The following is a 13,945-nucleotide window of genomic DNA, read 5'->3' on the forward strand; positions in this document are numbered from 1 at the left end:
AAATACTTGTTCTCCCCACTGTATGTGAGAATGCTGTTCATTGACTACAGCTCAGCGGTCAACACCATAGTGCCTACAAAGCTCATCACTAAGCTAAGGACCCTGGGACTAAACACCTCCCTCTGCAACTGGATCCTGGACTTCCTGACGGGCCGCACCCAGGTGGTAAGGGTAGGCAACAACACATCTGCCACGCTGATCCTCAACATGGGGGGCCCCTCAGGGGTCCGTGCTTAGTTCCCTCCAGTACTCCCTGTTCACCCACGACTGCGTGGCCAAGCATGACTCCAACACCATCATTAAGTTTGCTGACGACACAACGGTGGTAGGCCTGATCACCGACAACGATGAGACAGCCTATAGGGAGGAGGTTCAAAGACCTGGCTGTGTGGTACCAGCACAACAATCTCTCCCTCAACCTGAGCAAGACATAGGAGATTTTCGTTGACTGCAGGAAAAGGAGGGAGCGGGTCAAGAGTTTCAAGTTCCTTGGTGTCCACATCACCAACAAACTATCATGGTCCAAACTCACCAAGAAAGTCGTGAAGAGGGCACAACAAATCATTTTCCCCATCAGGAGACTGAAAAGATTTTGCATGGGTCCCTAGATCCTCAGAAAGTTCTACAGCTGCACCCTCGAGAGCATCCTGACTGGTTGCATCACCGCCTGCTATGGCAACTGCTCGGCATCCGACCGTAAGGCGCTACAGAGGGTAGTGCGTACGGCCCAGTACATCATTGGGGCCAAGCTTCCTGCCATCCAGGACCTATATACTAGGCCCAAAAAGGAAGGCCCAAAAAATTGTCAAAGACTCCAGTCACCCAAGTCATAGACCGTTCTCTCTGCTACCGCATGGCAAGCGGTACCGGAGCACCAAGTCTAGGTTCAAAAGGCTCCTTAACAGCTTCTACCCCCAAGCCATAAGACTGCTGAACAAATAATCAAATGGCCACCCACTGCTGCTACTCTCTGTTTATCTATGCATAGTCACTTTCCCCCTACCTACATGTACAAATTACCTCGATTTAGTAAATATTTTCTTAAAACTGAGTTGTTGGTTAATGGCTTCTAAGTAAGCATTTCACAGTAAGGTCTACACATGTTGTATTCGGCGCATGTGACAATTTGTAAAAAATGTGATTATAGTGTAAGTAGGTTCTGGAGTTTTTCCTGGTCAGGTGAGGTCACATGCTTGGGGAGAAGTCAAGGACCGTAATAATACTGTACGTCAGTGGTCAGATGTAAATCCTAGTATTAATTGTCTCTGGTTTGTCCATTAACCAGCTCAAATTTCAGCTTTATGGTTTTGTACATATACAACTACTTCTAAGATTTTACTGAGTTACAGTTCATATGAGGAAATCAGTTAATTTAAATAAATTCATTAGGCTCTAATCTATGGATTTCATATGACTGGGAATACAGATATGCATATTTTGGTCACAGATACCTTCAAAGAAATGGACCTCACAATGGGCCTCAGGATCTCGTCACGGTATTTCTGTGCATTCAAATTGCCATCGATAAAATGCTAATTGTGTTCGTTGTCCATAACGTATTTCTGCCCATACCATAACCCCACCGCCACCATGGGGCACTCTGTTCACAACGTTGACATCAGCAAACCGCTTGCCCACACGACGCCATACACGTGGTCTGCGTTTGGGAGACCGGTTGGACGTATTGTTATGTTTCCATATATTTATATGTGTATTATGTTTCTATTTCTGATATCCATGCAGGTCCTGGTAATAGAGCAGAAGAATGAGGATGGATCGTGGCCTAGAGGTTCCTCTGCACCTAAGTGAGTGTGTCTGGCTGGGTCCATGACCTTAGGTTATGGGAGTGAGGAGCTGGACTTCCAATTAGGAATGACTCCCACTTGGCCTGGGGATTGCAAGACATTGGTTCTTCTGAGGCTGAGCTTTCTCTATACTGGTCTATTCTGCTAAGTTTGTTTTATACATTCAATGTATACCTTTATGTTCAACCCAGCAGACCCTTATGATTATTTTAGCGACAATTTTCCTACTGTCTTTGAATTTCAACTCCCTATCATATATTTGCCTCTATCCTATTTGCTTGGCTTTAGTTGCTGACATATCTCTTATCGTTTAACCCAGGGGTTTTCAAACTTTTCTTGCTCAGGGACCCCCGCCTAGGCAAACCGGCGACATAGGGAACTCCATAATACGTTAGCAAAATAAAAAATCATATATTGCCGCATCAGGTGAATGATAATGCAGGTAGAAGTAATCAACATTTTAAAATGAATAGATTTGGTAAACAGTTTCATTATTTGGACTTCACCACAGTTCAATGGAAGAGGAAGGGTAAACTCTAACATATAGTCTATTAGCTAGAAAGGTATCTTGGCGGCGTAGAGAAAATGTTGCCGTTTCAAAGCACATTTTCTGCAATAAAAAAAAAAACAATCCATTGAGCTGAGAGAATTTTGCAGTTTTTAATCAAATTTCCAGCAATTCTACCATGGAGCTGAGTGACAATTTTGCTGTTTTTTACAGCACATTTCTTGCAATTCTATGCATTTTGCCATCCCTAAAATTACCATTTAGATGGCCCGTTTAAGAATTTTCTATACAGAACAAACCCTGTGATTAGCTCCAATTACTATAATTTCCTCAATTTTAAGGGGATAGTTTGAAATTTTGGCAATGAAGCCCTTTATCTACTTCCCCAGAATCGGAGGAACAGCGAGCATGCTAACTGTTGCTGTAGACTTCCAGTCATTGCACTAACACTAATTAGCATTGGCTGGTGAAACTACCTTTAAATTACTTCATACTGGACGCAGAGACCTCAAAATGTTATCCACGATGGTATTCTGTTGCAGCTTGCGATATTCATAAAAATCGCAGACCCCCTGCAGTACCTGGACCCCAGTTTGAAAACCCCTGGTTTAACCCATTTCCATACTTTTTGAATTAATGGTCAAAATCTTCTTTGAGAGCCTTTATTCTTTCTCTCTAACTCATAATATTCTTTATCTTTTGAAGGTCATCTGGTGCTTCCAATCTTTCTGCTTTGCCAAAGATCTCCCCTTCATCTCTCACAAATAATCATAACAGCAGCTTCAACAACAGGAAGTAAGGACTAGTGAGCATAGAGAGGGTTGTCTTATTGACTGACTGGGTTGGGGCACATAAAGCCATAGAGATACACTACAGAGTTCAACTCTGATGAAGATGTCCAGATTTGAACGGCAGCCATCTTGGTACCAAAGGTTCTATCTAGGCAAAGAGTGCAAACTAGAATGTTATTGATATAATGGAATGTTTGGTGCCAATATGGAGGATAGTTTGTGGAACTCTGTACATCTATGGCTCTGGGTTTAGGCTTGAGGTGGTAATGCATCATCTGTGTCGTTTTCACTTTTCACAGCAGTGTTCTCCATCATGGGACTGAAGACCTTCTGCGTATTAAACTGTATTTGAATGTCATCTCAGATTAAATCATAATCTACTGACGGAATTATGGATTGATCGACATTTCAATCTTAACTAACAAGATTCAAGGAAAGTAATTTTATGTGAGTGGTTCTAGTGAGAATCAATAGCTAGTGTGAACCTCATGCAACCCAGAAACTCTGAGACCTGGGTTGGACACCACTGCTGTGGGTGTGGATTGTGTTGTCACTGTCCAGTAGTAGAACAATAGCCTAGTAGGAGAGGAATGTTTTATTTTCCACTGTAGTTGTGAACCATTGCATTCTGGAGTGGGTGTAATATAAGTGTCACTCAACACTCTGTAGGTTATTGTCACTGAAGGCTTGTGTGTGGATATAGGCTACCTGCAATTTTCTTGTACCCAGCATCTGAGAAATAAGGGCACACTGCTGTGAGATTAATGTATGTAGCACACTTACGGTCCGAGCACATCACTGTTTTCACCATTGCACACTAATGGTAGATTTATTTCCATATTGTCTTCTTGTATCTGTGGAATCCATGGTGGTGATGTGGGAATAGGATCTCCCTGCAGATTCCCTTCCTGTCAACCCACTCCTCACTGTACAGCGCCAGCTTGGTCCGCTCTGTGATTGAATAATGGATATTGTGCTATTTTAATCTTGGATGTTTCAAACCAGTATTAAGTACGCAAGGCTGGCTCTCTGTCTTTGACTGTTTGATTGTGGATAGGATAAAAAGCAGGCTGAGGCTATCATAGCCTGGGTGGGACTAGATGCATTTGTTCTGAGCTACTCTCCCTAGACTCCCTGTGTACAGTGACAGTCCTCTCTCGCGCGCATTTGCCGCGCTCACTCCCCTCTCTCTCTCTCACACACTTCTTTCTCTCTCACACTTTTCTCTCTCTCTGAGCTCCTTGTGCTTTATATTCTGCAGTCCCTGTGTGACCTTCAGAATGCATTTAATCTGCGCTCTCCCCCATTCCCCCTTTCCCTCTCTCCATCTCCACCCCCTCTCTCTCTCCTGGCTGCGACACAGATGCCTACTTAATTATTCTCCTCTCATCCTCCTCCAGCTATTCTCTCTACTCAGGCTACAGTAGATTCTTAAGGAGACCCAGCTATATGAATACCTAATTGCATATTAAAGAAGCTAGCTAGCTACTTGAGAAAGTAGCTGTCTATTTGGCCACGATGCATTCTGCAGCCTCAGCAGGAATTCTCTGCTGTCAGGCCCCCTCTGTCACCCTCATTTACGCTCCTCCTTTCTCTTGAGCTCTCTGTCGCTTTCTTTCTTGCCTGCACATCCCCTTTCTTTCCTTTACCCATCCGTCTCTCTCCTGTACCCCTTCCTCTCTCTCACCCGACATCTCTCTCTTTCTCCTGTACCACTCTCTGTACTCCACCTCTCTTGTCTCTCCTTTGCTATTGTCCCCCCTCTCCCTCTCTCTCTCTCTCGCTCTCTCTCTCCGTCTGTGTAACTCTACTTCTTGAAGCGGATTCTTGTGCATCGTCGTAGCTTGGCTAGCTGCTGCTATAAATAGGCTATCCTGTGGTAGCAGCAGGGCAGAGCAGAGCACACATCAGGGCAGGAGCAGGGGGATGCTAGGGGACTGGGCAGGTGATGACACCGTCACACAGCAGGGCCCGGGGACAGAGCGAGGAGAGGCACTGCAAAACTTCAACTGTGACTGACTGACGGAGAAGGAGGCTTCTCGCTAGCTGTGTGTGACTGTGTTGCGCTCGGGACGGGCCTCGCTTACTGTTCCTTTCTTCTGCGTATCTGAACTGAACTGGGACTGAGTTCTGGGACCAAGGCCTGGGCAAGGAGTGGACTGAGCTGAGCTACAACTGGGCTAGAACTGGACTCAGGTTGAGTTCTGGGCTTTGGGACTGGATTAGGGCTGGATCGAACTAAGCCCGGGAGTAGGACTAGGGCCGAGTTATGGAGATGGATTTTGTGAGGCCAGTGTCGAATGGTTAAAGCGTTTGAGATGAGATGCTCCTGTGCTGCTGGTGGTGCCTGAGGACAGAGCTGAGGACGAACGCCTCGACAGTAGATTTAGACAGGAGCAGGGTGGTGGTGGAGAAAGCGCTGAGCTGTGAGCAGGCTGATAATGCTAACACTTCTACTGCTGGGGCCGGTGCCGGTATTACTGGTGGTGCTGCTACACCACCCCTCGATCAATGGGACGCAGCTTCGCCCCACTCCCAGAGGTCTGACTGTTACTGCTGTTGCAAAGCCTTTTGCTGTACCTCAAGGCTTTAGGGTTGAGGCTATATGCAAAGTGTGTTGTTTTTAAGTTGTGCTGACTGTGTCCTCAGGTTTAGAGTAATTATTGGGCGCTAGGGTTGGGTGACGACAACCTTTGTATTATCGTGATTATGTACCCATAAAACATTGTGATATATGAATCTATTGCCCCCATTGGCCACTCCCCCCAAAAGTTAAATAAATAATAAATAAAAATACATTTTAAAACATCCGCTAAAACAACAGTTGGGCTGTAGCACGAAATCGAATGCAACTGTATGGATTTTGACGAAAGATAATGTTGTTGAAAGCCTGGGCAGAGGCTAAGTTCAGGCAATGGCAAAAATATTTTCTAATATTCCTTTCTGGTGGAGGAATAGAACATGTCATCTATGTGGAGCAGTGACTGTCTGATGAACGAGCTGTCTTACTGTAGTGAGCTAGGTTACAGGCCAAATCAAACTACTTCCTTAGCGCTATGGCAGACTCTTAGTGATCACGCTAAATTCTGGAAAACCGTTAATTCACTGAAGCCGGGTAATTCCTGTACTTCCCTGCCTAAGCAGTTTCCTGCATCATTATTGAAAAAGTTAAGATTTATAATGCTTTTAATCAGCATTTCATCTCCGCTGGTTTCCTATTTGAAAGACAAGGCCGTCATACTGGTCTTGGCCAGTCAGTTGACTGTTCTTCCCACATACAGCCTCCAGTTGCCTCGCTGGATGATCAGTCAACCTCACGTAACTTGGGAAATGGTAGTCTCGGTTTTTCTTTTTGGCGACTCACAGAAGAAGAAGTTTTGCTGCCTTATTAGCTATTGACACCAAGAAGTCATTAGGGGCTGACAATTTGGACCCGTCTTTGCTTAAGTATGCAGCGCCTCTCATTGCTTGCTCAGTAACACACATTTTTTATTTAACTTTATTATTAGGAAATATTCCAAAAGTGTGGAAAGCAGCTTTGGTGCTACCACTCCACAAGGGTGGGGATAGTAGTGATCTCAATAATTATCAACCCATTTCCAGGCTCCCCTGTCTTGCGAAAATACTAGATTAATTGGTCCATAAACAGCTACGTTATTTTCTATCTGTAAATGGTATTCTTAATGTTAATCAATCCGGATACAGACCTAAACATCGCACCACTACGGCTACTATGCTTGTTGTAAATTAAATTGCAAATGCCTTAGAAAGAATTGTGCTGCCATGTTTGTAAACTTGTTTAAGCTTTTGATACTGGAGACCATTTTATTCTGTTGAATAAGCTTTCCTCGATAGGGTTGGGTACTGAAGCTTGCCGATGGTTTCATAATTATCACAATGACAGGACTCCGGCAACAAGGTAGATGGATCAAATCTGAATTCCTTGACTTACATGAAGGATTTTTTACAATCTACAGTATATAAATAACATTGGTAATGCTTAATTTTTTCTATTTTTATATACAGTGGGGAAAAAAAGTATTTAGTCAGCCACCAATTGTGCAAGTTCTCCCACTTAAAAAGATGAGAGACCTGTAATTTTCATCATAGGTACAGGTCAACTATGACAGACAAATTGAGAAAGAAATCCAGAAAATCACATTGTAGGATTTTTAATGAATTTATTTGCAAATTATGGTGGAAAATAAGTATTTGGTCACCTACAAACAAGCAAGATTTCTGGCTCTCACAGACCTGTAACTTCTTCTTTCAGAGGCTCCTCTGTCCTCCACTCGTTACCTGTATTAATGGCACCTGTTTGAACTTGTTATCAGTATAAAAGACACCTGTCCACAACCTCAAACAGTCACACTCCAAACTCCACTATGGCCAAGACCAAAGAGCTGTCAAAGGACACCAGAAACAAAATTGTAGACCTGCACCAGGCTGGGAAGACTGAATCTGCAATAGGTAAGCAGCTTGGTTTGAAGAAATCAACTGTGGGAGCAATTATTAGGAAATGGAAGACATACAAGACCACTGATAATCTCCCTCGATCTGGGGCTCCACGCAAGATCTCACCCCGTGGGGTCAAAATGATCACAAGAACGGTGAGCAAAAATCCCAGAACCACACGGGGGGGACCTAGTGAATGACCTGCAGAGAGCTGGGACCAAAGTAACAAAGCCTACCATCAGTAACACACTACGCCGCCAGGGACTCAAATCCTGCAGTGCCAGACGTGTCCCCCTGCTTAAGCCAGTACATGTCCAGGCCCGTCTGAAGTTTGCTAGAGTGCATTTGGATGATCCAGAAGAGGATTGGGAGAATGTCATATGGTCAGATGAAACCAAAATAGAACTTTTTGGTAAAAACTCAACTTGTCGTGTTTGGAGGACAAAGAATGCTGAGTTGCATCCAAAGAACACCATACCTACTGTGAAGCATGGGGGTGGAAACATCATGCTTTGGGGCTGTTTTTCTGCAAAGGGACCAGGACGACTGATCCGTGTAAAGGAAAGAATGAATGGGGCCATGTATCGTGAGATTTTGAGTGAAAACCTCCTTCCATCAGCAAGGGCATTGAAGATGAAATGTGGCTGGGTCTTTCAGCATGACAATGATCCCAAACACACCGCCCGGGCAACGAAGGAGTGGCTTCGTAAGAAGCATTTCAAGGTCCTGGAGTGGTCTAGCCAGTCTCCAGATCTCAACCCCATAGAAAATCTTTGGAGGGAGTTGAAAGTCCGTGTTTCCCAGCGACAGCCCCAAAACATCACTGCTCTAGAGGAGATCTGCATGGAGGAATGGGCCAAAATACCAGCAACAGTGTGTGAAAACCTTGTGAAGACTTACAGAAAACGTTTGACCTGTGTCATTGCCAACAAAGGGTATATAACAAAGTATTGAGAAACTGTTGTTATTGACCAAATACTTATTTTCCACCATAATTTGCAAATAAATTCATTAAAAATCCTACAATGTGATTTTCTGGATTTTTATTTCTCATTTTGTCTGTCATAGTTGACGTGTACCTATGATGTAAATTACAGGCGCCTCTCATCTTTTTAAGTGGGAGAACTTGCACAATTGGTGGCTGACTAAATGCTTTTTTTCCCCACTGTATATATATATATACACACACACTTACTTACTTACTTACTTATTACCGGGTCAAAAGACATCAAAACTATGAATTAATACAAATGGAATCATGTAGTAACCAAAAGTGTTAAACCAATCAAAATATATTTTATATTTGAGATTCTTCAAATAGCCACCCTTTGCCTTGATGACAGCTTTGCACACTTGGCATTCTCTGAACCAGTGAAGGAAAAGCAGCCAACAAGTGCTCAGCATATGTGGGAACTGAAGCTGGTTCAGAGAATGCCAACAGTGTGCAAAGCTGTCATCAAGGCAAAGGGTGGCTACTTTGAAGAATCTCAAATATATATATATAATATATTTTGATTGGTTTAAAACTTTTTTGGTTACTACATGATTACATATGTATTTCATAGTTTTGACGTCTTCACTATTATTCTACAATGTAGAAAATAGTACAAATAAAGAAAAACCCTTGAATGAGTAGGTGTGTCCAAACTTTTGACTGCTACTGTATGTATGTATGTATGTAAACTATATATACAAAAGTATGTGGACACCCCTTCAAATTAGTCGATTCCGCTATTTGAGCCATACCCGTTGCTGACAGGTGTATAAAATCGAGCACACAGCCATGCAAACTCCGTAGACAAACATTGGCAGTATAATGGCCTTACTGAAGAGCTCAGTGACATTCAACGTGGCACCGTCATAGGATGCCACCTTTCCAACAAGTCAGTTCGTCAAATCTCTGCCCTGGTAGAGCTGCCCCGGTCAACTGTAAGTGCTGTTATTGTGAAGTGAAAATGTCTAGGAGCAACAACGGCTCAGCCGCAGTGTCCGAGACCACACAAGCTCACAGAACGGGACCGCCGAGTGTTGTTGCGCGTATATATCGTCTGTCCTCGGTTGCAACACTCACTACCGTGTTCCGAACTGTCTCTGGAAGCAACGTCATCACAAGAATGTTCGTCGGGAGCTTCATGAAATGGATTTCCATAGCCGAGCAGCCGCACACAAGCCCAAGATCACCATGCACAATGCCAAGCGTCGGCTGGAGTGGTGTAAAGCTCGCCATCATTGGTCTCTGGAGCAGTGGAAACACGTTCTCTGGAGTGATGAATCATGTTAAACCATCTGGCAGTCCGACGGCGAATCTGGGTTTGGCGGATGCCAGGAGAATGATACCTGCCCCAATGCATAGTGCCAACTGTAAAGTTTGGTAGAGGAGGCATAATTGTCTGGGGCTGTTTTTCATGGTTCGGGTTAGGCCCTTTAGTTCCAGTTAAAGGAAATCTTAATGCTACAGCATACTATGACATTCTAGACGATTCTGTGCTTCCAACTTTGTGGCAACAGTTTAAGGAAGGCCCTTTCCTGTTTCAGCATGACAATGCCTCCGTGCCCAAAGCGAGGTCCATTCAGAAATGGTTTGTCGAGATTGTGGTGGAATAACTTGACTGGCCTGCACAGAGCCCTGACCTCAACCCCACCGATCACCTTTGGGATGAATCGGAACGCGTACTTCGAGCCAGGCCTAATCGCCCAACATCAGTGCCCGACCTCACTAATGCTCTGTTGGTCCCTGCGGTAATGTTCCAACATCTAGTGAAAAGCCTTCCCAGAAGGGTGGAGGCTGTTATAGCAGCAAAGGGGGGACCAACTCCATATTAATACACATGAATGAGATGTTCGACGAGCAGGTGTCCAAATACTTTTAGTCTTGTAATGTGTGTGTATCATAACATGTAAAGTGTTTGTCCCATGTTTCATGAGCTGAAAAAATAAGTCCCAGAAATGTTCCATATGCACAAAAATCTTATTTCTCTCTAATTTTGTGCACAAATTTGTTTACATCCCTGTTAATGAGCATTTCTCATTTGCCAAGATAATCCATCCACCTGACAGGTGTGGCATATCAAGAAGCTGATTAAACAGCATGATCATTACACAGGTGCACCTTGTGCTGGGGACAATAAAATACCACTTTAAAATGTGCAGTTTTGTCACACAACACAATGCCACGTCTCATCCAACCGGCCTCACATCAGCAGACCTCCACATCCGGCTTCTTCACCTACAGGATCATCTGAGGGGTGGGGGTGTTGCTTATGAGTATTTCTGTCTGTAATAAGTACCTTTTTGTGGGGAAAAACTGATTCTGATTGGCTGGGCCTGGCTCCCCAGTGGGTGGGCCTGACTGCCAAGTTGGTGGTCCTATGCCCTCCCAGGCCTTCCCATGGCTGTGCCCCTACCCAGTCATGTGAAATCCATAGATTAGGGCATAATGCATTTCTTTCAATTGACTGATGTCCTTATATGAACTGTAACTCAGTAAATTCTTTAAAGTTGTTGCGTTTTATTTTTGCTATTGTTTTTATTTTCGACAATCACATCACGATGTCACCATCAATGATGGCTGTCAATAATCATCAATAGACAATGCTATCGTAATTTCACCCAAATGTTTAATGTTTGTGTGTGGGCACTAGCCTTTGTATTTGTATTTATTAAGGATCCCCATTACTCTTCCTGGGATCCAAACAAGAATAAGGCAATTGCATAACAAAAATAAATTAAACAGTGTGTCATGCATACAGCACATTATTACACCACTACTCTTAAGTATTTTATGCATGCATTAGTTTGGGAACATTATCCAGTAATTTTATCCAGCCATATGCAATATGCTAAGTCCATGTTCTCTATTTATTCCTGACTGATGTTATGTATCCTCTTCAGTGTGAAAAACTCTAGCTACAGCCTTCCGTCCTACCACCCGTATAACAGCTATGAGTGCTCCGAGGGCAGGCAGAGTGAGCAGGCTGGCCTATGTGGTCTCTCCAACCTGGGAAACACCTGCTTCATGAACTCTGCACTGCAGGTACCATACTCTAACCCCTCAACTGTTAACTCTGAACTATTGTGTGTATGCATTCGTTTTAATTGTATCATGGCAGGAACAGCTGCGGTTATTGATTGACCTTTGGCATTGAATAATACTGTTGGTTTAGGTGATTCCTTTGACTGTTGGATTTTTCATTTGGATTTTCTCATTCCCTGTCTCTTGCATATTTTACTTATTTTCCCAACTTTAATCATTTTTATATATTTTATATTTTTCTTTCTTATTGTTTTTCTGCAGTGTTTAAGTAATGTACCTCCTCTCACTGAGTATTTCCTGAAAGACAAGTACAACGATGAGTTGAACGAGGACAACCCTCTGGGAATGAAAGGGGAGATCGCCAAGGCCTACGCTGATATCACCAAGCAGTCGTGGTCTGGGAAGTACAGCTACGTCACACCACGACCTTTCAAGGTAATTTACGGTACCAGGGTTGGTGTCAAGTCCATTTCCATTCCAGGCCATTCAGAAGGTACACTGAAATTCCAATTATCTTCAATGCTTTCCAATTGGGAAAATGTGTAATTGGAATTTGGTTTACATTCTGAGTTGAAATGGAATTGACCCCAACCATGTACTGTACCCATACCTACCTGCTGAAATTCACATGGGCTGAAAGTTGTTCCCTCACTTCTGCCTTGATTCCTTGTCTGGCAATAGTACTACTTTGCTAACTGACAGGCTACATGTTGGTGGAATCAGTGCTATTTTGATTCCTCTCATTCAAGTTCCCTAGGGGTGAGGTGTCAATTTGGAATTTCCTATATATCTGTTGCTGAACCTTTTTTGTGTATGTCTGTTCTCCCCTCCCTCCAGACCCAGGTGGGTCGCTTCGCCCCCCAGTTCTCAGGCTACCAGCAGCAGGACTCTCATGAGCTGCTGGCCTTCCTGTTGGACGGTCTACACGAGGACCTGAACCGTATCAGGAAGAAACCCTACATCCTGCTCAAAGACGCCGAGGGCAGGCCTGACAAGGTCTGTTACTGCTAGCTTACTGTCACTCTCTATTTTATTGGTTTAGTTTAATTCATTTTACTATTTGTCAGGGACCATACACAACAAATACATTGCACCATAGCTACAGTACTCAGCTGGGCAAAATGTTCTCTGTACTCCCAAGTAGTCTTTGCGCTCTCTCTGGCACTCAACACTCATTCAGTTGTTGTTGATTGTTTAAATGGAAATCTTTATCTTTGAAGCCACAATCTTGAGTTTTGTGTTTCATCCCAATGAGGCATTTATATTCAAGAATCAATGGGTATATCATTAATTGAAATTACCAATTGAATGGCAGGAAATATGCCAGATCTTGCGCAAACTCTATAACCTCATCATATCGACTCTGTAGCTAATGTGTTTCTGGAGGAGAACCAGTCGCAGTGGGAACAAACAGTGTTCCTACCTCCAGTCACTCCACTGTGTCATTTTAGTCTGTGTTGAAATGGTTTCTCATAGCCCTGAGACCTCCATTATTGTAGCTTATAAAGTCTGTCTCAGCTATGTTTCTGATTGCTTTGCTTCCCTTCTGTATGTGTTATGATGAGTTTCTCAGGTATCAAAGAATCAAGGATGCAAGGATATACTTAGATATTCTGTGGAGATTTCATACCAAGTATTTATTGAATCACGAGCTCGTGGGTTCATCTAACAAACGGACATAATAATAATAATAATAATATGCCATTTAGCAGACGCTTTTATCCAAAGCGACTTACAGTCATGCGTGCATACATTTTGGCTTTGCCCTTCGTCAGCTGAACTAAGTAGACAAAGAAGACTCTCTATCTTATATAGCCTTTGGTTCTCCTTCCTTTCACATACAGTGGGGGAAAAAAGTATTTAGTCAGCCACCAATTGTGCAAGTTCTCCCACTTAAAAAGATGAGAGGCCTGTAATTTTCATCATAGGTACACGTCAACTATGACAGACAAAATGAGGAAAAAAATCCAGAAAATCACATTGTAGGATTTTTTATGAATTTATTTGCAAATGATGGTGGAAAATAAGTATTTGGTCACCTACAAACAAGCAAGATTTCTGGCTCTCACAGACCTATAACTTCTTCTTTAAGAGGCTCCTCTGTCCTCCACTCGTTACCTGTATTAATGGCACCTGTTTGAACTTGTTATCAGTATAAAAGACACCTGTCCACAACCTCAAACAGTCACACTCCAAACTCCACTATGGCCAAGACCAAAGAGCTGTCAAAGGACACCAGAAACAAAATTGTAGACCTGCACCAGGCTGGGAAGACTGAATCTGCAATAGGTAAGCAGCTTGGTTTGAAGAAATCAACTGTGGGAGCAATTATTAGGAAATGGAAGACATACAA

The 13,945-nt window shown here is 43.3% G+C and overlaps 1 protein-coding gene across 6 annotated transcripts in view; it reads left to right on the forward strand.

Moving 5' to 3' along the window:
- LOC121581246 (ubiquitin carboxyl-terminal hydrolase 15) overlaps positions 1-13,945 on the forward strand; it is a 49,152-nt gene that overhangs the window by 9,545 nt on the left and 25,662 nt on the right. For 2 of the 6 annotated variants that reach the window (XM_041896739.2, XM_041896743.2), the window contains 5 exons: positions 1,732-1,805; positions 3,019-3,108; positions 11,451-11,592; positions 11,854-12,027; positions 12,430-12,588. In XM_041896739.2, the coding sequence (XP_041752673.1) occupies positions 1,732-1,805; positions 3,019-3,108; positions 11,451-11,592; positions 11,854-12,027; positions 12,430-12,588 (639 nt within the window). Of the gene's footprint in view, positions 1-1,731; positions 1,806-3,018; positions 3,109-4,829; positions 5,646-11,450; positions 11,593-11,853; positions 12,028-12,429; positions 12,589-13,945 lie in introns of those variants that run through there. The other 4 variants (XM_041896740.2, XM_041896741.2, XM_041896742.2 and 1 more) reach the window with 4 other exon arrangements.

This window comes from Coregonus clupeaformis, chromosome 14 (assembly GCF_020615455.1).
Source record: "Coregonus clupeaformis isolate EN_2021a chromosome 14, ASM2061545v1, whole genome shotgun sequence".
Lineage (NCBI taxonomy): Eukaryota > Metazoa > Chordata > Actinopteri > Salmoniformes > Salmonidae > Coregonus > Coregonus clupeaformis.